We start from the raw sequence: 23774 nt of genomic DNA on the forward strand, positions 1-23774 counted from the left end.
CGGTTCGAACGCTCCCGCCACTGGCCAGGCCCGTCAGTGTCTCTCGCGTTCTCGCACGGGGAACATCTCCGGCTCGATCGCGTTCTCTTTTCACTATATCTTCGTTTCTTCCTCCTTCGTTTTCTCCCGTTTCCCAGTACGCATCGTACAACAAAGCGTCGAGTTTGCCCAGCCGGTGGACGCGCAAGGACGCTGAGGAAACTGGTCCTCGAGGAGCGCCGGCAATCCGACTAAATGATACTTACCTACGTAACCAGCGAAAACTCTCGTATTTGTCCCTTCTTTCCCACCTTCCTTCTCCTTCTTCTTCCCCGTTTATTCCTTTCTTCGGCTTACCTTCTCATTCGTTGAATTTCCGATTCGCGGCCCTGAAGTGTCCTCGTGATCGATCGGATAGAAATGGAGACCGGATCGCGCTGGAGACCGCTTCTGTGCTGGATATTTATTGTCGGTGTGGTGCAAGCAAACGGTGAGCTCAACTTTCCACCATGGTGAAATGTTTTTCATAATTTCTCCGAGAGAGAACTGAACGTGTCGTGAATGTTAAAATGTTGAAACGTCACGTGGTCAGTGGATGTACTCAAGGACGACAGACGTTCACTCGTCCATGGCGGGACTCGCGATCGTTCCGTCGACCTCGCCGCGATGCATCTCCTATACCGATGTCTTTCGTTCTCCTTCTCTAGAAATTACCGGGGAAAATTGTGCGAACCGTGGACGTTCCTCGTTCACAACGATTAGAGTTATTTCTGCTCGTCTATGCGAATGATTAAGAAACGAGAATTTATTTTCAACACAGCAGAGGAGATTCAATCTCCAGCTCGACGAGATGTTGCTCGTTTGCCGAACGAATCGGTAGGAGGGCATAGAACGCGTTCACGCGATCTGTTGCACTTTCACGAACGGAAAAGCAGCAAGGAATTGCGTAAAAATTCTAATAACTTATTGTACGGGAGGGACGCGGTGATTTACGCGCGAACAATAACGTTACACGATGAATCACGCGAACTGTGTAAATCCCATTATTCGAGTCTCATTGCGTCTATCGACTCCGAACATGCTGTTATTCGCTCACAGATTCATAGGATAAAATTAATTTAACCCGTTGATTTCCTTCTACGCCGAGTCGAGTGCATTAATAAAAAGAACCGGTTTCGCGAAATTAAATGGGAAACGCGTTGTTACCGCGTAAACTTAATTAGTCGCTTCATCCAGGCCGATCGATCATCGCGCTTATTACCAACTGCTATGAATCGCCATAGATCCTTATTTTTGACAAAATCGATTGTTTAAATTTCGTTCCATTCTTTCCGTCGCGAGAAGAAAGGGAACGCAAGAAGGAAAGTGATTTTCCACGCTCGATTCTTTCTTCTCCATCTGTCAGCACCCCTGTGGGTCGGGGGTTAGAATTCGCCCACAGTATCCCCTGCTTGTCGTAAGAGGCGACTAAAAGGGGTTGATTAACGGAAAGACGGAGAAACGGTATCTCGGATGCAACAATGTTAGAAATCGCTTTCAACGCGGTGTTTCGATGTCTTTTCGTTGCGGTTGCATACCGTAGCGAAGGAAATGAAAAAACATAGATCGGGCGCGAGGCAAGAAACGCTTTCGATCGCGAGAGGGAATCGAGTTGGTCGATTAAAATAAAGTGGCCAGGCCGCAACAGTTCGTGGCAAGGTGAAGTAATAATCGGTCGCGGTTTCGAAGAATGGCCGCCGCGCCGCGATGTTTCGAAAAATCGCGAGATCGGCTGCAATCGGCTGCAGCTCGGGGAGATAGGTAGAGTTTTCGCGAGTTTCGCGATCGGTTGAAACACGTGGCAAGGAATGAGGAATAACGAGAGTACCAAGGGTCGGTCACTGACGTACCCGTAGAACCAGAAGCTCCGCTTTTGCTACCAGTCAAAGAGATTACGAATATTATAGACGAGCGAGCCTCGAGAAGCTCGCGTGACGTCGTCCACAAGCGTCACAATAATTCACTATAATATTATGCAAAAGTTACAAGAGACTCGCCTTTCTATCGGCGATCAAAACGATCACGTATTCGCGCAATTGCGCGAGAGCAGATTGCATCTATATCCGGCGAATTGTATGACCGTTATTTTATTACGGCTTATTGGAGAAATTCTAGGTGTAATAGTTTTATCTCTGAGCCGTGGGATAGAGCGGTAGCTTCGTATCCGGTGGACGGCTGTCTGTAAGCGAGTACTCGCGAATCGAACGCTGCTTCGACAGGCGTTTCGAGGTCGCAGCGCATTTAATTGCGCGACGGTCGCCTTGTATGCAAAACGAGCGTTCGCAGAAAAGCGAATCGCGTGGGCGGAGTGGCAGTGTCGTGGTCGTGTTCCCCGAAACGAGCACGTTACGAGAATTCGCGACACGGCCAGCTAACATCCGGCATAACAGGCGGCTTTCTTTTCTTCCGGCGCGGCGATACGACGGAACAATCGGCGAAAAGTACGAGGGGAGGAGAAAGAAAGGGTTGCTGAGGGATAACGCGGACCTGAAAGAGAGGAGAACGCGAGAGGATCTTGCGGAATGGGAATCGAAGGTGGGAGTAAGAGTAGGAGTGAGGAATCGGTTGGGAGAGGCCATAGGAAAACCGGTTGCCAATCTGCGCGGACGTTGGACATCGTCGTCCAAGAGAGCTGGTGGAAAGACTAAAAAGACAGGGCCACTCCGGTTTTCAGCAAACCGAGCTAAGAAATGGCGAGAAAAATAATTATGAGACGATCGGGGGGATGGACTGTCGTCGAGCCAGTTTGAAATCGAAACGATCTCAGTCCACGGGCTTTGTAAACGAATCGAGTCAGGATTCCAGATCGGAAATCCGATCCTGGAGCTACTTAGAAAGTTTACATATCGGTCAATCTTGCAGAATTGATAATTTTCCCCACTTTCTTCAGTCATCTAAACTTCAACGTTTTACGACGCGTTTGAGATTGGTTTTTCTTTAAAAATGTCTTCTCCTCGATGGACAATCTGTACAGTTACTGTGTCGTGTGTTGGGAGAGACGATCACCGGAGAGGATCGTGATCTTTGACACGAAATCCTTTACGTCAGCCAAGCATGAATGGTAATCCGTTGATGGAAGAAACGGGCTATCTATTCTTCGTCGCATCTTTAACGATCCACGGCACACCATCGCCTATGTTATTTCCTCGTAAACCTTATCCACCGTGAACACTTTTTCCACCAGCAACCAGCCATTAGAACATTGAAACTTTGAAGATTCTTTCCAACGCTCGAACCTCTGCGAAGCGATTTACATAATTAGCCTAAAGTTGCATCGGCAAGAAAGCATCCTCGCGAATTAACGAGCCATCAGAAGTCCTCGAAGGCTCATCAGAGGAGACGATAAATTGAATTTCTTCCCAAATGGAGGGTAGAAGATTTATTTCGCTTTCAAATCGTTCCGGTGGGAATATAAAGGATGGTCTGTTCGCGAAAGCGACACGAAAAGGCTTACCCTGGTGGGCGATAGCATTGTTGACCTCTTCCCCTGTTGAATTTCAGCCTCTCTGTAGTTCACGCGGCTGTTTGCCCGGCCAAATATGGCGGATACCGGTCGAACCACTCGTGTCACCGTGGGCTGCGAGGGCACGCGTGCCTGTGCGTGTGGAGACGAAGAACAGACAGCAGCACCCACGGGCGAATTCCTGACGTACGAAGATCGCGATCGTCCCTCCATCTCACCGTATAAGCTTCTTTCTCGAAGAAGAAGACGTTGATCGTGAAAATTGTCCACCGGTACCTGGCCTCCATTTTAGGAGGTCGACGTCTTTTTACGGCCACGATCGCCACTGGTACGTGTCGATTGACACGTAAACAACACGTTGAACTCTTCTGTCAGGTAGAAGAGAGGACGAGGATGACGAGTAGTCGTAGGCGAGGTTCGGTAGTTCAGCTTCAAGGATTTCCACCTACCGGATTTACGCATCTGGTACGTAACTTCAAGATGGCCTCGTGTCGCGTCCAGGGTAGTAATTTGCAGAAAAGGATTGTAATCATTTCACTGAATCGTTCTTCCCTTCAAACGATCCTCTACCACGTCCGCCAGCCTAATTTGCCTGGCTAGCCTCGACGATCCGATCCAATGGTAAAGTACAAATTACGTGGGCGATCGTTAATCATTCGCGAGTCGTTTTCGAAAGTTGCCAGTCATTCGTAATTCATTTACAAAGTTCGCGTTTCTCATTGAAGAAGCATGGCCCCGAGCAACCGATCGGGTTAGATTTCACGATTCATCCGCAGCTCCTCGAAAGACCTGTGTCAGGCTTCTGAATTCAATCGTTTGATTACGAATTGAAATATTTTTCATCCAGTTTTATTCTTTGTGTAAATAATGTATAATCTTCTGAACTTTGCACTCGATCTCGACCGTTTCATTAAGGATACGGTGGAATTAATAGCAAGGCAATCGAGGAAAGCTTAAGCGATTCCCCGAGATCGAGCGTGAAGCGCAACTCGCCGTTGAAATGGGAAATTAAACGAAAAATTAATGCTAACGAACGTAATAATCGCGTCGGCTCTCGAAAGGAAGTGCCATAATCTCGAGTAAGAACGGGCAGACTTAATGGTAGAGGGGTAGAAATATGGTGGTGAAAGTCCTGCGTGCAAGGACTTCTCCAAGGAGATCCATTAGCGAACTGAAGAAAAGGGGGGAAAAAAGTATACGAGAATTTCCTCGATCAGATAGTGAAGTTGCTATAAAAAGATGCGACACCGGCTATAAAATAACGGCAGCGAAACGGCCGTTCAACGAAACTTACCCGCGGTGGTCGATCGTTTTCTATCTCCAACATTGAATTAACGAGGAATTATCAGAATAATTATAACGGTCGTTAACGATCCGCGTTTGCGCGAATTCTCGGTCGGCTCGATACGCAACTTCTCTTCCCGAGCAATTAAGAATCGAATCGCGAGCAACTCGGAGCGTACGCTTATGATCCGTGACCGATTTGCTTACGCCATTTTTACGCGATTAACGTGTAGTTGTTTTGCGAAAGTCAAGGTTCGCGGAGCGTACGAGTTCTGGTTGGATTTTAATCCTTGTTTTATCCGGCGAGAAATAGATTAGCCGTCGAAAACTTCCAGCCTTGGAAGAATTTTAGCTTAATTGAAGTTCTGAGGATTAAATTAATCCTCCTCTCCGCGTTCCCATTCAAATTTAACGAGTCGTCACTCGACAAGCTTTCTTCAGGAAAATAAGATCACGAGGCTTGTTGTCGAATGATTTATACCATCAAACGAATTGGATTCTCCAAACAATTCCAGCAGTTTACGAGGAGCATATTTGTAAGGATTAAAAAGTGGTTTCCTCAGGGAAGCGTGTCGAGTGTAGTTCGTTCTCCGGCGAACTAGCGAACGTCCAAACGCATTATCGTCGTTGAATCTCTCGTATGGGCGTTCGCAGACGAACTTCGTTCGTGCGTGTCTCTCCGAAGAGTGTATCAGAAAGCTTTTTATTTTCCACCAACGATCGTTACCTTGACTATCGAACGCGATAAATCTGTGCTCGCTCACGCTTTGCTCCAAACTGCACGCGCTGACTTTCGCGTGAAAGCGAAGCTGCTTTTTCTCAGCCTGTCGGAGCAAACGCGAGATCAAGATAAAACAACAGGCATATTCATATTAAATGTGAAAAGTGCTGATGAGTTGGCGTAATTCGAAATGTGATTCGAGAATTCACGCGTTATTTCCTCCCCCGTGAGGGACGAGAAAAGGACGGACTCGAGGAAACAATTAAACTCCGTGATCAGATAAGCGCGCGAGTATCCTCTGGAAAATGTATTCCGTACCTCGAGTCGTGAGGTACAAAGTCTGGATAATAAAGCGTGCCGGAAGTCGCCTGGAGATGCCTCTAGACCGATTCGATGTCTCGACGATGACAGGACGAGCCGGAGTCTCTTGTCCTTCGAACGACAAAGCATCCTCGAATAATTTTTCCATAAATTATTTCGTTGTTCACGACGCGAAACCTCCTCGTTCTTCGCTTCGTGCAACGAGTTAATAAGTTAACCGGTCGACTGCTACCAGCCTCGTCAATGACTCGCGATACGTGTTCAATTCGACCGTGTAATTTGACGAAATTAAATTAAAATTATTCCAATTATTTTAAATAGCAAACTGAAGCGTTAGATCAGCATACGTTACTATCGTAGAAAATGAATTTTCTCAAAACGGAAACTTCGTTTACACCTCTTCTTTTCTCGTAGAATCATCAGCGCGATAATTTCGCGACAGTTGTCGTACGAAGGTACGATAGATCGGAAGAATGCGATCCGAAAAAATGGCGCGTCGAACGGCCGCGTAACGACGCGTGTGAACGTTTTATGCACCAGCGAGCCGAGGCGTAAAATTGTTTAAATAATCACATCAGCCCCGTACTGTACAAGAGCGGCGATTTAATCGTTCCCGAGATTACCGAAAATGTGCATAACGGTAATCGTTGGCTACGCGCATAATTCGTGCACGGATCGCCGACACGATAAATTATTCATTCTGCATTTGGCGCGCGCAACCGATGCACCTTGCTCCTTGTGCCGCGTGCGTTTCGTGACTAGATCTGACCCTTCGCAACACCGCACCGTTGTCATTTGCATCCTTGCACCGCGACAATTTCTTCAGCTCGAGCAAAAACATCTCGGTAGCTTCGAGCAAATCCTATCGATCCAAGATCGACACGTTTTCAAAGTACAAACAAGAGATTTCGAATAATAAAAAAGATCAGCTGTTCTCTGGGGAAACTGAAAGTATTTAACGTACTTTCAACTTCGCGTTTTACATCGGCTCGCGAATGATTTACTCGAAGACTCGTACGATTCCAGGTGTAGGCTCGTTATGCGACGCACGATCGATCGCTTCCGTGCTATCAATTACGCGCGACAGAGGCGTACAGTAGCGACGATATATCGGTTTTCGATTACGTATATACGCGTCATCCTAGGCGAAAGGGTTAACAGGTGGTTCTCGAAGACATCGAATCAAATTGAGCCTCGTATCTACTGACATAATAATGGAAAAAAAAAAAAAGATAGCACAGCGTTAGTTCGATTTCCCGCGGTCCTATCTGGAGAATCCTGAACCGCTAATGATCATCGATGATCAGTGATTTACCGCTGACAGGAGCGGTCGTAATCGGGGTCGGCGTGTAACCAAAGGAACCGGAATGAAATCACCGTTACGAAGTGTGTTCACCACCGCTCCTCTTTTATCACTCTCGCGGCCAACCTGCCTCGCATCGATTACCAACTTTCGATCCTGTTACGTTACGCATTCGCCTATATATAATACGATACATTCACGCGTCGATAGAACGGTTAAACGGATTCCTCGTTGTAATTTCCACTCGGTGATATTCGCGAATGGGCAGCTGGTAATAACGGATTAATATCGTGGATCGGTAAAAGGCAGGGAACGGTTTATGTCAACGCGTTCGAGGAGGATCATTTGCAACAGGAAGTAGATAAATTTCCTTCAAACTGATCGTGTTGATCCTTCGCAAACGAACCGAGCGTCGCGTCGGTTGATTTACGGTCCCGATTACCATTTTCTTGGAATTTTGAAAGTTGTACGGACTAAAGCTTGTTCGAATGGAATTTTTACCGGATTTCTTCTTACACCGAGATGTCAGCGTGTAAAATTGAGACGCTACTCGACTGCAGACGTCGAACTCGAGGCGATCCTCGAGGGCAGAGAGGATCTGTCGCGTGTTTTTGCATGTAACTCGCGCCGTGCAAACGTAGCATTGTTAGAGGGGAAAATAACTCATGCTCGCGCGTGCAGATCGAGGAACGCCGACGTACGCGAGGAGTAATTGAATTACGCTGAGAGACGGCGTTTGAATTAGTGGGGTCGCGTTGATGGTCGTTGGTGGAACGCGAGCGGCGAATTTATTTGCATAACTACGAAATCGTAGACCGTCGTTTAATTAACGTCCCGCGTAACGAGCCTCGCCGTGTATACGAGTGGACCCGGGATGGCTGGAAAATTGTCGCAATTAATATCGCGCCTTCTTAATTACGATCTCGATGTAGCGTGCCGTGTAACAATTAAGAGCGAACCGATCTTTTTCGCTGTTCGATCATCGCGATCGTCGAACGCTTTGAATTCTGAACCTTGATACTCGGATAGATCGTTCTACGAAAATTAATGCTCGAATGGATTTGGTATCGTCATCAGTATATATAAATGTCAAAAGAATCAATCGCGTGTCTTCCGCTTGGCAAATGCCCGAGTCATTTGTAGTCGAAGCGATCACCTTCGGAGAATATCGTGTCTCCAAACTGATCTTTCGATCGTTAGAGATCCACAGGGGTTCGGCATCCCTGCCGGCACTCGATCGGCTAGCCAGGAACAGCTGCTGGCAATGAAAAGGCAATAACGATCGTTATTATTCGACGGCGATGCAAATCTCGAACCGGTCAATTGCTTTCCTGGCTAATTAGTCGTCGACGAAAGCGTTCCCCTTCGCTTCTCGCTGCCTACAATGTTTCTAATTGCAAGGTGCGATCGATTTCTCACGCGGACTGCTCCACATCTACGCAAAAAGGGGTAACATCGCGCGAGGACACGCCTACGTTCGAGCTTCCTGTTCGACCGATATCCTGGGATGCGATGCGTTCAATTACCAGCTCGAGGATTAACCGGCTCTGCCCTTCTCCAATCGTACGTCTGCTGTATGTACAGTTAACGTTACGACAGACGAAGGATGGATTACGAATGCCCGTTGCGTCCTCTTCGTCGTCATCGTCGTCATCGTCGTCGCACCGGATTTCCACCTTTTCGATGCGTTACGTGTCTTACGAGGAAAGCGACATCGAATGCGCCATTTGTCATCGTAAGATTGATCGTTTCCACGATTCCATTCAGGAAGAATCTATGCAACAAACGGGAAGGAATTTCCTTGGATGCCGATATCCTTGATCTATGACAGGGTAATCGAAATCGGTGGAACAGAGAGCACGTTACGGCACTATAACGCGTAATTACGAGCTTCTGCTCCTCTTTTAACACTCGGTTAGTAATGACCTGGAATTACTGTAATGCCAAGGAACGTACGTTACGGCAATTTACATCGATTCCTCTCTGTTCCCCGTGGCTTTACGAGACAGTCGGCGAAAAGATAGCGCGATAGGTGTAAAGAAGAAAGAAAGCGGAAATGGAGAACGGTCGATGAGAGAACATGATGTAAATTCGAGGTAAAAACATTATCGACGGTGAAAAGGATCGCGTTGAAAACGAACGGAAGAAACGTGAGAAACGAAGGGACGGGATGAAAAGCAAGGGTCACGGACCTCCTCGAAGATCTACGGATTTGCTTCGGTATCGCGGCGTTATCCGATGCAGTAATCTCGAAACGAAACAAAGATCGTCACGAAGATCCTAGCCGCTGAACCAAAGGGAATTAGAATCGCTTCGAAAAAGGATGGAGGGGTAAGGGTGGTGCATCGCGATCGCGAAAAGGGCGCGATGGAATTGCGAAATGGTAAAACGAGCTGGAAAGGGAGAGACGTAAGGTCGCAGGGCGGGAACAGGTCGGCATCGAGCTCTTGGTAAACTTCCTGAGATCTTAATCTCCGTGAAGCGAGCATAGGCGCAGAGGGACGAGAGGGAAAGTGGGAGAGAAGAGGAAGCGAAACGCGAAGGGAAAAGTAGAGAGCGGAGGAACGGAATTCTCAGAGGCAGGATGGTGCGTGCTTCGCGGATTTAATGGCGGAAAAGAGGAAACTCGGATAAGGATTGCGAGGATCTTGTAGCTCGTAGCAACGTTCACGGAACGAACACGATCACTCTCGAACGAAACTTTTACTCGATAACGAAAAAGGGCTGTCTATCGACGGCATAAATTACAAAGACAATGCTCGGATGCCATTGTCGAAAAAACTGCGCTCTGCTCGTTGACTTTGAAAAAGCGAAACAGGAAATCGTCCACGCGTCTGACAGCCGGCTAAATGAATGATACGGTGGACGGGAAGAAAAGGATCTGTCGCGGTAACCATCGTGTAAGGTGGACGGTGCGGATCGAAACGCGAAAAGAAGAGCTACCAGAGGGAAGAGAGAAAAAAAAAATGGAAGAAACACGAACGATTCTCGGCATGGCAGTGGTCGGGGACCGAGGCTCTTTGAATCTGCTAGCCGAGAAAGAACGAGTCGCGAAGGCTTCGAGGGTAGAGTAAAAAGATGTGGACGTGGAGAATGGTAAAAAGAGCAAAGAGAATGAAAAAGGAAGGAAAGAAGAAGTTCAAGGTCATGGACCTATCTGTAAGGATAACTGCGTCCTGTAACGTCAAATTGTACGCGTAACAATGATACTTCGTTCGGATACCTAGAACGAAGATTACGTCAATCGTGTTCGATCGATTCGACCGGTCCCAATTATCGGTACTTAAACTTTTTCCCGGATTACTCGAGCCATTTATCCGGCGTCGATTTAATACACATACCGATGGCGAACGAGTTTATTCCTGGCTCGAGATCCACCGTTCGAAATTCAATTATCCACGGAGGAGGTAAACGATCTGTATAGGTTGCCAGGCGATTTCTCTTAGGCTTTTCGATTTTAACCGGCTCTCGCCGCGACCACGCCGGATCGAGGGTTCTTGCATCGCGATAATGTAAACCGCCGGTTTTCGTGTATCATGCGGACATTACTCGCGAACGGTGAAAGTATCTATCATCGAGTTCCGCGAATAAACAGGCAACGATCCTGCTGAGACGTACACGAGTGCTGCTTTTCTCGAGTGCTCGATGTCGAGATGTTCGCTTTTCAAGGTCGAGACGTTTACGACTTTATGGGGCAATTACCGTGGTATACTGCAAGTTAGTTTGCGGCTACGCTCGACTTCTTCTTCCTTCTTTTTACTCATCTTTATCTTTTTCCCCGTCGACGTCCATCCAGATGGAGCGTCACGTTCGACTTTCTTCGAGACCGTTTTTACCTACCTCTCAAATCGTCTCAGATACTTTGACGATTATCGTTTTGCCACCGCGAACGTGATAAGATCTCTATGTTCCATCTTCGATCGCGTTTCCGCGCTGATGGATCGAGAGCTAATTTACCGGCGATTAAAAGGCTGTGCTTTCGATTAATTGCAGTGCAAAGCAAGGTGAGATGTTCCGAGCAATGGATGGAGGTTGACATCGTGAGGAGTAGTCCGCAGGCGAGGATATATCTGCAGCAAATGAAAGACTTTCCAGGTAAACGTCTGCGAAAGGTTGCGTGTCATCGACGCGGCCATGAAATACACGAACAGGAAGCGATGCTTACCTGTAAATTTTACACGCTGAAACGTGTCTTCTTTTGCAGACGAAGCTTGCAAACCGCAACTGAACAATGGCGTCGCCACGTTTCGATTACCTCTTCTGGAACAGGACATGTTACGATGCGGTATCACCAGGGTCGTTAACAAAGTCACGGTACGATTCTTGGAAACACCAAAATTCATGTTCATCCTAATCTTTGCCATCGATTCCTTCGTCTGACGCGACGAACCTTCGTGACTTCTTCTTTCGTTCTTTCCACCCCATTGAAATTATACCCGCACAATGTTCCATACAGGGTCAAAAGGTGTACTTTCATCGTATAATAGTGGAGGAGCCAGCGGATTCCAGTAAACACACGTTCACGGTAAAGTGTGTTATCACCGAGGTGGTTGTGAAACCTGGAATTTCGATCGTCGCCAATCATACCGCGGTTCGACGAAGCGTCCTTCCAGCAGGATTTCAGGAACCCGAGTGAGTACACCTGACTCTTTATTTCCCATTCTCTTAGTGTTCATTGGCCCTGGTCAATGCAACAGCTGTTGAACGCGGCTAAGTGAACGTCCATGGGCTAACACTTATTACATATTCTCATTGAGAGCAACTTTGTCCGACAGGTGTTGAATGCTTTTCACGAGTAATAATCGTGATTATCCTCGAAGCTTTCAGTCTTACCCATCGTCGCTGTCCGACATCGTAAAATACTATCCGAGCTCTCCGCAACGAAATAAAATGATTACTATTTCGATGGTACGGATTATTAATAAGAAAATATTCATCATCTTTTCAAACGATCCCTGTTGCACCAATAATTATCGTTCGTTCACCCTTTATACGGGACAAGCCGAGCTCGTTGCTGATAAAATTATACTTTCGCAAGTGATCCGTTCGGTTGGCCAGAGTTTCATTAAACGTAACCTCCGATTTCGAAATAATTGCAAGGCGAGAGGTATCAATTTATAGAACTCGGTAACGCTGCAAGAACAACGAGGCTAAAGTGTGGTTTGTAAACAGTAGAGATAGAAATTGGAATCGCAATGAGCTAACTGGATAGCCGCCTTGGTCGCTTTATTCATCGACTCCGCGGTACACGCAGCTGCCCGAACATGCGAAATGTAATTTTAGATGCGAACTCGACGCGTCACGCTTGTTCAACGCATTTGCATATCAGTTTGTCGTAGATAGATGGTAGACAGATCGCAACATAATTTTAGCTTGCAACCAAGTTGGATCTGTACGATAAACCAGTGGTCCTCTTCCTGCTTCCCGTGGCGTCGTCGAAACTACATTCTTCTCAAGTTCTCAGACATTAGTATGCCAGCCAAAGACTTCATTTTTCCCTCGTGTTAATTTATCGACGTTAATCAATCGTAGCTCGCGACGCTCGTTACCGGGAATTCTTGGAAGCTCGGGATGTCGCGTCCCAAGCAGAAAGCCGGAAAATCTTCGATTGTTGAATTATCACGCGGTATTTCGCGCGTATGCTCCTCGGTCTCGGGCATTCACGCACCAGGAGAAAATTCTTTCTCGATCTTGATAACTGTTTCTGCTTCCACGAAGTCGATGCAATTGCATGCCTATTCGATTCGATGCGTCCGTCGCGATCGAGGATATCGAAGGACGATCGATCGGCTGAGAATTCTTCGGATGCCCCTTTGAAAGATTCTTCTAAATTACATTATTTTTCTACTATTCCCTTTTATCTTTTCCCGTCAACGTACTGCCGTTGACCCGTTCCTGTTCTTTCCATCTTGATCATCCTCTTCTGACAATAGTACCGTTTGCAGCCTGCTGTTTTACGGAAACAGTGGATGAGTGTGCAGAAAGAGAAACGCGATTCGGGTCGGCAAAAGGATTCGATGACTGTCGATGTAGCCCAGGTCGTACGGTTCGTTAATACATTTTCTTGTTTTTACCACTAGCAAACAGGTTAATTCGATCGAAACCCGTTCATCATCGTAATCTTACGATTCCATGTCCCGATGTACCGTTTGTTCCCTGCTTTTTATTCGGAAGTTGCATTCGAACGCCTGTTTCTGAAGATCGATCGGTCCGTTTGCCAGATGCTCGCGTTTTCTTGAATAAGAATTTACGACAACTTTGTCACATGAGATTGGGTTTTAATCGTTTTCATTTCTCGTATCAGCGTGATCGACATCAGGGATGAAATCTCCGAATCGGCGCCGGTACCGATTTTGGGAGTCGGTGTCAGACAAGGAGGAAATCTGGTCACCGGAGAATTAAACGTCAGTCCAGGAACACCTCTGCAAATGGAAATCTTTCTGGACAATGGATCCGCGCCAGTGTACGGATTACTGGTTACCTACATGTTGGTCACCGACACTAAGTCTCAGGAAGAAACTATAATCATTAACGGGTAATTGGATTCATTTGATCGTTGAGTATGTTAAAGGAAGCAAAGAGCCTAGTTCGATCTGTCCTCAGCTGCTCCGTGGATCCGTATCTCTTCGAGAACTTCAACACGGTGGACGGCGACTTCCTGACGGCGAAATTCCGTGCTTTCAAATTCCCGGAAAGCACTTACGTTCAGTTTCGCGGTACCGTTAACGTCTGTTTGGACAAATGCCAAGGGGTACGTCATCGTTCGCGACATGAACCGAGCAATCGTTAAAAGCAACGTTGATTACAGCTTATAAATCTTCGTCGCCTTTTCATTTCAATGACTCTTCGACTTCGTATTACAGATCGAGTGCAGCAACAATCAAATAGGATTTGGGAGGAAAAGAAGAGCCATAAACGTGTCGAATACCGATAAGAACAAATTGTTCGAAGTAACAATGTCCGCTTTGATCAAAGTCGATTTCGAAGAGGACGCTGTGGTGGATAAAGGTATGTCTCTCGAAGGTAATTTTCTTCGACTTGTGACATCGTTTATGATTAATTATTTCTCGGGTAGCCTTGTCTGAAATGTACATCAGAAGAGGGAAGAACAGGACGAAAGCGAGAGCTGTTATCGCCGAAGAAGTCCGAGAACAACCGGCTCCGACGACCATCAGGACCGAAGAGAGAGCTTTCATAGCGCAAGAAGTCAAAGAACATTTCAAGTACAAGCTTACCGAGACGGAGACGAGTGGTTCGTCGTGTAGAACGGTGACCTTATCCCTTCTTTTCCTCCTCCTCTGCCTCCGCAATTTTCTGTAAGTTTCAGGAGGAACGATCCAGGAGCTGACAAACGATCGCTAATTGTAAATAGAATGCAGAGCTTGAGAAGCCGGGGAAATTCGGGACGCAAGGAGGAGAATCGGCCGAATTTCTCGCCGGAAGTTAGTATAATTCTTACTCTGTTTACTTAAAAAGAAACGGTGACTATCGAACACCTTAACGTCACCCACTTTGTGTGATATCACGACATGACCGACTGCCTCTTTCGCTTAACATTGTTCGAAGCTTTCTTAAAAAGTTTCGAACAATGTTAACTTCCAAGCCTCGAAAATGTCAGTGGAGTTTTCTGAAAAATACAAGAAAGATCAATTTTGCAAAGAGAGATGGCTCGTGAGATTTCTCCGCTCTGCGACCGCCAGATTTTCACTCGTTCCCTTTCCTTTATCTCTATTCCGTATCATTTTTTCGTACTATTACGCCCCTTAGTTGTAATGCTCGCGAATAACTATACAATATAACAGAGCCGTTATGCTGCCAGAAGAAAATTGGCCTTTGCGAGCGGAGAATACCGAAGAGACCTAGTCGCGCGACGAGGTGTAACAATGCTATGTGACTTAAGCAACTTAGACAATTACGAGGTAATTAATCGCTGCTACGATCCCAATATAATTATAACGGAACGCGCAAGTGTAAAATAACTCTTAATAAAGCGACAACGAACGCGTGGAGGACGCGTACTAATTACTCCGCCTCTGTGAAGAGGTATCTTAATTTTATAATCGCCTATGGAGAGAAAGAAAGAAAGAAGGTTAATAAAGAAAATGCATAGAAACGTACACGATATGCATACACTTGGAATGTTTAATGCTCATGTATACACAATAATCCCGTATAAAAACAAATATATATACATATATAAATCTTTGATATAAAACAGCAATAGACAAAGAATAACGGATCAGAAGTAAACCTGATTATACTTTCATCGTTTCAGATCATTGACATTATAATATTAAACGTATATTACATTCTAAAAATTCCAAAATTGCTTTCGGGTACGGGCGCGTTCAGTGCAGCGGATAAACTGAGACCGAGTACCACTCTGGTATCGATAGGATCGATCACTCCATCGTCCCATAGTCTAAAAAATAATTGAAGTGCACAGATATGCAAACTTTCTGGTTACAATTAAACTTACACTTACCTGGCACTAGAATAGTACGGGTTGCTTTCTTTTTCAAACTGATTGATAATCGTTTTCTTCAATTGCTCTTCTTCTTCCGTGGTATACTGTTCGACGTATCAAAATTAACGTTGAATCGAAAGCAAAGAATTACAAATAATTAGTACCTCTTTTCCTTCCCGTGCACGTTGATCCTTCGTAATTTGTGCCATCACTCCGGCAGCTTGTTCCCCTCCCATCACGGATATTCTGGCGTTAGGCCACGAATAGACGAATCTCGGAGAGTAGGATCTTCCACACATGCCTGTATTAAAAATTGGATATCAAAGAATGTATAAAAATTCGAATAATCATTCAGCAGCGCGAGTGGTACCATAATTTCCAGCTCCGTAGGAGCCTCCGATCATCACCGTAATTTTCGGTACTTTGGCACAGGCCACGGCGTTCACCATTTTCGCTCCGTTTTTGGCGATGCCCCCAGCTTCCGCCTCCTTACCCACCATAAACCCTGTGATCGTAAGATGTATCAATCAGGATTACAATCCCATAGTATCAACGAAACGTACCTGTAATGTTTTGTAAGAAAATAAGTGGTATCTTCCTTTGAGCGCAAAGTTGCACGAAATGTGCACCCTTCATCGCGCTCTCGGAAAACAGCACCCCATTGTTCGCGACTATTCCTACGGGATAGCCGTAAATCCTCGCGAATCCTGTAACCAAGGTTTCCCCATACAGTGCTTTGAATTCGCGAAACTTGGAGCCGTCAACGATCCTCGCGATCACTTCTCTCACGTCGTAAGGTCGCTTCAGATTGGTACCAACGATACCATAAATTTCATCGATAGCATGTACGGGTATCTCGATCTGTTTCCCTAAATTCACGTGCATAGGTCTCTGTCTGTTCAAGTCTTTGACGACCTGACGAGTTAGATACAGGGCATGGTTGTCGTCTTTGGCTTGATGATCGGTAACACCAGACTTCCTGGAATTATACTTCTGCGATTTTAGTTGTGAAAGAGATTATACGTTCAAGTGTATTTCCTAAATTACCGGCAATGAAGCGCGGCACCACCCAATTCTTCGGCGGAAACGTCCTCACCCGTCGATGCTTTCACCAACGGTGGTCCCGCTAAAAAGATGGTACCCTGCTTCGCCACGATCACGTTCTCATCCGCCATAGCTGGCACGTACGCGCCTCCTAATGAAAATTAAATAGAATAGCATCGAGGCAAAGTATTTCTTCGTTGTACGAACAAATGAAATGCAAACCTGCTGTACAACTTCCCATGACCACGGCGATCTGAGCGATCCCCTTTGCGCTCATGTTTGCCTGATTGTAAAACGCTCTACCGAAATGCATTTTATCTGGAAAAACGTCTGTTTGTCTGGGCAAATTTGCTCCACCGCTATCTACTAAATATATACAGGGCAAATCATTCTCTTCTGCGATTTCCTGCGCTCTTAGATGCTTTTTTATAGTGATTGGGTAGTAAGAGCCACCTTTCACGGTCGCATCGTTTGCAATTATCACGCATTCGGTTCTAACAAGTAAAGGTCCTTTTTCTTTTTAGGGTATCTTTTTTTTTATTTCTTGTATCGAAAGTAGATGATACTTACCCTTCTATTCTACCGATGCCTGTGATTATTCCACCTGCTGGTACTTCCTCTTTTTCGTACATTTCGTAACCTGCTAATTGAGAAAATTCGAGAAAAGGAGATGTTGGGTCAAGAAGCTTGTTAATTCGATCTCGTGGTAATAGTTTTCCTTTTTTCGTGTGTCTTTCCTTTGCCTTGTGCCCTCCACCTTCTACGATTTTTCCGACCGTCTCTTTTAACGTGTCCACCACAGCTTTCATCTGAATATAATTTTCCTACAAATTTCATTCGATTCAGTGAGGGAAAGAAGTTTTCAAACTTTTCGCGCTCATCGCGACCAGTTGCGCCACCACAAGTTCGAATGGGTTTTAATAAGAAGTTTCTATTTTATCTCGCTCTAATGATAACGGAGGTCGCTCCATTAATAGAGCATCATTTCTCGTATCGCTTTTAAAACAGTATGGTAGTGTTGATCGAAAATGAAAATTCGAATGTATAAGTTCCAGAAATCTTGTTTTAGGAATGAAATACATGCCTATTGTATTATCATTCTAACCTGGTATTCTGACGAGTTGGCGTCATGCGTACTGCCGATAACAGTACCTTCATCGTGAAACCCTCTTGCGATGTAGCGCAAGTTTTTTGTTAAAAAATTACAATTTCGTAGCATATTTTATCGAAGGTGTTTTAATTCAACTATCTACTTTGTCGCACTTTACTCACAACAATTTATACACGTGCCGCATTGAAGTGCACAACAATACCATTCATTTTTTTTGGAGTGAACCACAGTGCCATCTCATCGTCAGTGAACTCATTCATTGTTGGATGAGTCATTCACTGACGATGAGGAATAGCATTCAATTTTTGGCGCTAGTAATTTAAAATCGTGGTTGATTTATCGAAAGATTGTAGAATGAAGCAAACTTTTCATTGTAAGTAGTATCGTACGGTAATTAAAAGAAGTCGAATTTTTGTGGGTTAAATATCAATCGCCATTGATATTGTAGAATGTGACATAAAGATGGTAAAAGTACTCTAAAGGCATAAGGAGGTTGGTCCTATCTCGTCTAATGGGTAATACCACCATATTTGCGGTAGATGTCATTGCGCATGCATTAGTACGCATGTATCAGTGCGCATACATCAGTGCGCAGTAGTCATCTTGTGTTGCGTCGATGGAACGTTTCGAAGGAGGAGTTTCAGAAGGTTTTTGATAAACGTGATTAGAATAATAGGCGTGTCTCGATTAATAATATTCGACAACAATTGTCATAAAAGTAAAGGGTCGAAAGTAGTTTTGCATTGAGCCTTAATAGTATTTCAAAGCTTTAGAAATGCCGGACATGTCCAGTATATCTCATTATCCCTTAAAGGTAAATATCATTGAACGTTGTTATCTTCAGAACTTGGAAAGTTTCTATTAAAAAACTATGCCTTTTTCTACAAATTTTAATAAGCTGCACGTTGTAATTTCTTGTTCTTCTATATTTCACTTTCTCATCGCTTTTTCCTCATCGCGTTTGCGTACGGATATTTCTGTCTGACATTTAGCGTGACCGATTACCGGAACATATGTCAGATAATCCCCTAAAATTATAATTACACTTTGTAAGATTGTTTACGTAATTCTTTCGATGATTAACGCTTTAAAAAATAAAATGTAGTTATGTGAAGGCATCCTGCAAAAGAATTCCATAACCTGCTTGACAAGTTTCTCATATTATCAAGGTGGCTTGTGTATTACCACAAATGTATTATCACGAATTATAACTTAGATAACTTACTGACTTTATGCTTTGAGATCATTTTTTATGATCTTGTCGGATTTTTTCAGGTGATATTTGCAATTCATTTAGTGCTAGTAACATGGTAAGGATAAATTATATGTTATATATACTGTATGTTATTTTCTAATTACAAACACTACAAAGTACTATGATAAGTGGAATGTGATATGTGCATTATATAGTTAAAAACTGAATTTTTAGGGGTATTCAGGGACATTGGTGTCCTAAATCGGTAATGTTTTATAATTTTCTTTTCTTCATTTGCTTAATGTGGGCTGTTCACACTATAGAATCGGATGAACCACTACAATTTGTAAGCAAATAGTATTTATTATCTATTACTTATCTACTTTGTATGTCTCTGTAATAGAGTTCTATATTTTAGGCACTGTTTATAAATGTACTTTCCATATTTTTTGATGTTGTAACGTTAGCAGTCTACTTTCCACCGACATGTAAGTTAGCTGTAAATATTATTTGATTTGCAACTAACACTTATAGCCTCAAATATTACATGATCGATTAACCTCCCTAAACAGAAGATGTATCTATCTGATCGCACAAACTTGTAGATGCATCTGAGAAGTTTAGCGCAGCAATTATGATCATAAACATGATTGTGCGCATTATCACGAGCGTATATATTCTTCGAATAGGCCAAGCAAGAGGCGGATGTTTAGCCACAATGTTTACTACAAGTCCTGCGATGGGTCAGTAAAGCATTGGGTACAAATCCATGTTTTGTAGAGCTGCTACATTGCTTCTTCAAGGTTTTGCTTTATGTAGGTGCATGAAATTCTTTTAAATATGCGCATTACGTTTTATTTCTATGCCGCTTTAACTATTATAAGCCGCATATGGATGCAATCGTTTTATGTTCAAATACTGTGAACTGTCCAGTGTATTGTCCCGTCTATGTGGTTTATGATTTTGAGAACAGGTGACAGACGTTTATCTACGTTTTTGTATTTTAGGCCTTGGCCGACAGGATTACGAGGACATATCGCACCCGATCGCACAAAATTCTGATTTTCTTGGAGTTTAAAGCTATAACGCGACGCTTTTTAAAATCTGATACGTCCAAAATTACGCGATATAACGATTATATTTAGTTTAACTCGTACGAGGTACGCGCACGCATAGTCTCGACACACTAAGTCAGTTTCTAATACCTCTATATTTTTAAATTTAACAACAATTGCATTCGCTGCAATATAAAAGCAAATTTTTACTAATATCTGGGTCTGAACACACCATGACGAGAAGTTCTGTTATTGTATTATAATAAACTTTATCTCAAACGTTTTTTAAGTTAACTTTATATATTTATTCTATGATTGTATTTATAACATACGAATAAAAATTTTCGCTAGAATATAATGTTTATGTTCCCTAGGCTTTTATAAACCGTTTCTATTTGAAACACGAAGAAATTTTATTGATCATTTTAATGAAGTTTGAGAATTATTATTGTAGTGTATTAAACGATCGATGCACGTTTGTTTTTTAAAGGTGCTGAAAGAGCGAGGAACGATATTCAAAACGACCGCGTAGCGACAGTGGCGCGAATCATCGGAAAGGAGGGTGGCGCCACTGATGGACTATAAGGGCCGCATCGGTGAGGCGGTGTGGTTCAGTAGTGTGCGTGACCGTTCCGGGAGGAGGGTGGCTCCACGCGCGGCCACACCGCGAAACCGTGCCCACTCGCCTCAACCACGGACGTCCACTCGTTTTCTCGTCTCGTGAAAACATGGCGGCCAGCGACGACGAGCCGATGCATCTCTACGAGGTCTTTCAAAACTGCTTCAATAAGATCGCCAACAAGCACCCCGGTGAGTGCCGTCAGTAATGAAACAGTTATTTAACCCTATCGAAATCGCGAGAATTTTGTGCTGTGCGTGTGCCGTGTGAAAATAGAGCGACGAAGGAGTCTCTTGTGTCTAGTGTCTCTCGCTAAGCACCGTACATTCAATCTTGCTAGCGTTCCTTTGGTGTTTCCTCTGTGTCAACGGTTAATCTTTGCAAGGTGCAAGCTGACCCTAGTGTTGTGCATCGCACGATTAATCTCTCTCAATTTTCTCGAGGACCGTGCCGGATGAATCTCTCGACTGACTCGTTCCGTCCTGTGTTTTGGTTTGCTTGTCAGTGCTTTGGACAGTGCTGCCCCGTCGTAGTGAACTAACCCCCGGGAAAGATCTGTTCTTCCTTGTGTTGCTTGCATCCTTATTATCATTCTTTCATTCGGTATTCCACGGAAAACGCGTTTATTTCGCTCGACTGGCGTACTCGTCGCTGAAAATATAGTCGACATAACCTAGATATCAGAGACTCGTCGCTCTCTCACTGCTGTCATGTGCAACAGCTTTTCGGTGACTATTGCGACACTTGAAGGGTTGAAACCGTGAAAAAGAAGCTTCAAGATTATCGAATATAGTCTCTTACATATTTTGTCAAATGGTTTTATTAGTTTTAACATCGTGTATCATTCACGGGTGACTCAAATTAAAATCTGGTCGATGATTGGGCGAGCTTCGCTCGTGTACCACGTGTCCCCGCGGCGGCGACGACGCTGGAATCGTTAGAGGTTAATCGTTCGAACGTAATGTAAGAGACCATAAATTCGATTCTTTTTCTTGGCAGATAGCCCTGGAAGGTCTCTTGGAGAATGGACTTTGCGTGTTATTTTTCCTTTTATTTCTCTCTTTATATACACCTGCCCAAGAGAGAGAGAGAAAGAAAAACGTTACCCAGTAAAGAGATTCGCCATAACCGCTATACGAATCGTATCAAAGCGGTTCTCATTTGTTTTCCGCGACAATTTAAACGCGTCAGTTTCAGGCACGTGTCTATAACATATTTTTCGTCGGTGCGATTATCGACGCTCGTGGTGTGTCGAATATTCTTATCTGTTTTCGAAAAACGATGTTATCTGGCGCCGTGGCATTGGCGAGCTTTGATTTATCTGCGATAACGTCGATAATTTTTGTTAATATTTTGCTGGCCGGTGTACGATCAAATCCCCGTGTAATTCCCGATCAAAGGGAATCGATTATTCGCATGTTTTAGGATAGTTAGCCAATCGAGTTTTAGGTGTTTGTTTACTTTGAGAATGTTTGGTGAACAGTAGAAGGGGTTGGTTTCCTATCCTACCCTTTAACGATCATTAAGCAATAAAAATCATTAATAGTTTAATTGATACAAGAGTCCAGATTATCGAGCGATAGTGCTTGTAATTAATATACAAACAGGGTGTAGATTTTAACGAGATGTTTACCCAACGGATAAAACGATTTGAAAAATATTGTATCAGTTGTACAAGATCGATCGCGATCTTACTCATTTTATATTTCAATGTTTGAAACGCGCGGTGTCGGGTTCGTTAAGCGTCAATTGTCCCGACGAGGCGGTCGCCAATTGCCGGCAGTCCGGTTGATTCTTTGCTCGTTTCGGCCGGTTAATTTCAACGATTGCCACTCTCGGCGAAAACGCGGTGTACACAACTGTCTGATAGTCGCTTTGCTTTCCTCGAATCGTAACCCAGACCTCGTCCCCGTTCATTGTCCAATTTCCAAAGGGTCAAGGAATGATCGTTCAAGTCCAAGGGTATCTAAGAATACGGGCTCGCAAGTACAGGTAATTTGTTCACACCTCGATTGGAGAATTGAAGAAAGTCTGGTAGATTGAAACTATATTCGGATGAAAATACAGGGGAACACGAGGAACTATGAATTTCCTGGGCGTTCGTACGATTGCGTAGAAATCTATTACGATTCCCGGTGCGGTCGACGGGCAAACGAGCGACCGAATCGAAATTACGTGTAATGCGAGCGTAAAACACGGGCGTAAGATTTTAATGGCCGATTCGATCTAAAATTATCGGACGGTGACTCACGAGTAAATCTACCTGAAGCGGGAAGCACTTGTATCGCGAAGCAGCGGCCAGGCCGTAACAGGTTCCTCAAAAAGAAACAGTTAGTTAACTCTCGATGGTGTTAATTAATTCTACGTAGAAATAGAAATCCTTCCTTTCCGATGGCCAATTTCTTTGCCTCCGCTGGAATCGAATAATCGCATCGATAGAAAAGCTCGTAAACGGGGGGGTGGCGATGGATCCTCGCGACTTGTAGGTATTCCGAAGACTAACCTGGTCTCGCTGGGAAATGCGAGCGATTCGATCTGACCCCAAGGAACCATTTCTGAAACTCTCGTTCCCTCCAGCGAGAGTTTGAACGAACAACCATAAACGAGCTCCAGACACAACACTCGTGACTTGCTTCTCCTTCTTTCCTTCCTCCCTTCATCTCTACTTCAGCTCATAATTTTGTCTCTGTTTCCCTTCTTACATCGGCTTTCTCTCTTTCTCCGGAGAATTATCGAGGGAGTGTCACCGTGATGCACCTGCCTCTTGCTCTCTCTCTCTTTTTTTCTCACTCCCACTATATCCCACTCTTCCTGTCCTCCTCTTCTTTACCCACCCCTCTACTTCGTTTCTCTTTCACTCGTCTCGATTTTTGGCCGTACACGCGCCTCGCACACGACTTTCGGATCGAAATGGTCTTATGAAAATTCCGCATCGTCCTCCTCGATATAATGTACATGGATTTAACGATCCCTTAGTAATTGTTAACTGGGTGGTAAAATTTAGCCTTGTTTCTTCGACATCTCGGAAGATTCAACCCTTTGCCGTGCGAGTAGAGGGTAAAATTCAATGTTGTTCAAAGGTAGACCTAGTATACTGTCGGGAATAAATGGACGTGCATGTCCTACAGTTTCGCTCGAAGAGACGCATCCCGGAAGTTGGAAGTAAATCAGGA

At 44.5% G+C, this 23774-nt stretch overlaps 3 protein-coding genes across 17 annotated transcripts in view; 2 read left to right on the top strand and 1 right to left on the bottom strand.

Annotated features, from left to right (window-relative positions):
- Nucleotides 1–55: 55 nt before the first annotated feature.
- On the top strand, nucleotides 56–14938 carry qsm (Zona pelucida superfamily protein qsm). 4 transcript variants are annotated; one of them, XM_034324191.2, is made up of 9 exons: nucleotides 2731–3946; nucleotides 8512–10206; nucleotides 11104–11205; nucleotides 11315–11424; nucleotides 11567–11742; nucleotides 13415–13645; nucleotides 13714–13861; nucleotides 13974–14118; nucleotides 14186–14938. In XM_034324191.2, the coding sequence occupies exons 3-9, from the start codon at nucleotides 11136–11138 to the stop codon at nucleotides 14428–14430; spliced, it is 1125 nt and encodes a 374-aa protein (XP_034180082.2). In that variant the 5' UTR covers nucleotides 2731–3946; nucleotides 8512–10206; nucleotides 11104–11135; the 3' UTR covers nucleotides 14431–14938. The 4 variants fall into 4 exon arrangements, with proteins under 4 accessions (XP_034180080.2, XP_034180082.2, XP_034180083.2 ...); XM_034324189.2 differs by lacking the exons at nucleotides 2731–3946; nucleotides 8512–10206 and adding an exon at nucleotides 56–469; XM_034324192.2 differs by lacking the exon at nucleotides 8512–10206.
- Nucleotides 14939–15234: 296 nt separating this feature from the next.
- On the bottom strand, nucleotides 15235–17973 carry Mccc2 (methylcrotonyl-CoA carboxylase subunit 2). The gene is made up of 9 exons (XM_034324187.2): nucleotides 17727–17973; nucleotides 17192–17445; nucleotides 16844–17115; nucleotides 16625–16772; nucleotides 16141–16556; nucleotides 15948–16082; nucleotides 15742–15878; nucleotides 15596–15681; nucleotides 15235–15532 (listed from the first exon to the last, which is right to left on the bottom strand). The coding sequence occupies exons 1-9, from the start codon at nucleotides 17838–17840 to the stop codon at nucleotides 15415–15417; spliced, it is 1680 nt and encodes a 559-aa protein (XP_034180078.2). The 5' UTR covers nucleotides 17841–17973; the 3' UTR covers nucleotides 15235–15414.
- A 4-nt stretch (nucleotides 17974–17977) lies between these two features.
- LOC117604286 (transcription factor 4) overlaps nucleotides 17978–23774 on the top strand; it is an 81841-nt gene continuing 76044 nt past the window's right edge. For all 12 annotated transcript variants that reach the window (XM_034324175.2, XM_076688986.1, XM_076688989.1 and 9 more), the window contains exons 1-2: nucleotides 17978–18546; nucleotides 20473–20792. In XM_034324175.2, coding sequence (XP_034180066.1) covers nucleotides 20711–20792 — 82 coding nt within the window. In that variant the 5' untranslated portion in view covers nucleotides 17978–18546; nucleotides 20473–20710. The remainder of the gene's footprint in view (nucleotides 18547–20472; nucleotides 20793–23774) is intronic.

This window comes from Osmia lignaria, chromosome 7 (genome assembly GCF_051020975.1).
Source record: "Osmia lignaria lignaria isolate PbOS001 chromosome 7, iyOsmLign1, whole genome shotgun sequence".
Lineage (NCBI taxonomy): Eukaryota > Metazoa > Arthropoda > Insecta > Hymenoptera > Megachilidae > Osmia > Osmia lignaria.

Bases quoted from the DNA above. Each gene is read 5' to 3' on its own strand.
- Mccc2 (XM_034324187.2), bottom strand. From the start codon at position 17,840: ATGCTACGAAATTGTAATTTTTTAACAAAAAACTTGCGCTACATCGCA. The intron at 17,446-17,726 runs GTTAGAATGATA...TGAAATTTGTAG, and splicing joins CCAACTCGTCAGAATACCAG to GAAAATTATATTCAGATGAA. The intron at 15,682-15,741 runs GTACTAATTATT...TACGTCGAACAG, and splicing joins GTGCACGGGAAGGAAAAGAG to TATACCACGGAAGAAGAAGA.
- qsm (XM_034324189.2), top strand. From the start codon at position 400: ATGGAGACCGGATCGCGCTGGAGACCGCTTCTGTGCTGGATATTTATT. The intron at 13,862-13,973 runs GTACGTCATCGT...TTCGTATTACAG, and splicing joins GTTTGGACAAATGCCAAGGG to ATCGAGTGCAGCAACAATCA. The intron at 14,119-14,185 runs GTATGTCTCTCG...TTTCTCGGGTAG, and splicing joins GGACGCTGTGGTGGATAAAG to CCTTGTCTGAAATGTACATC.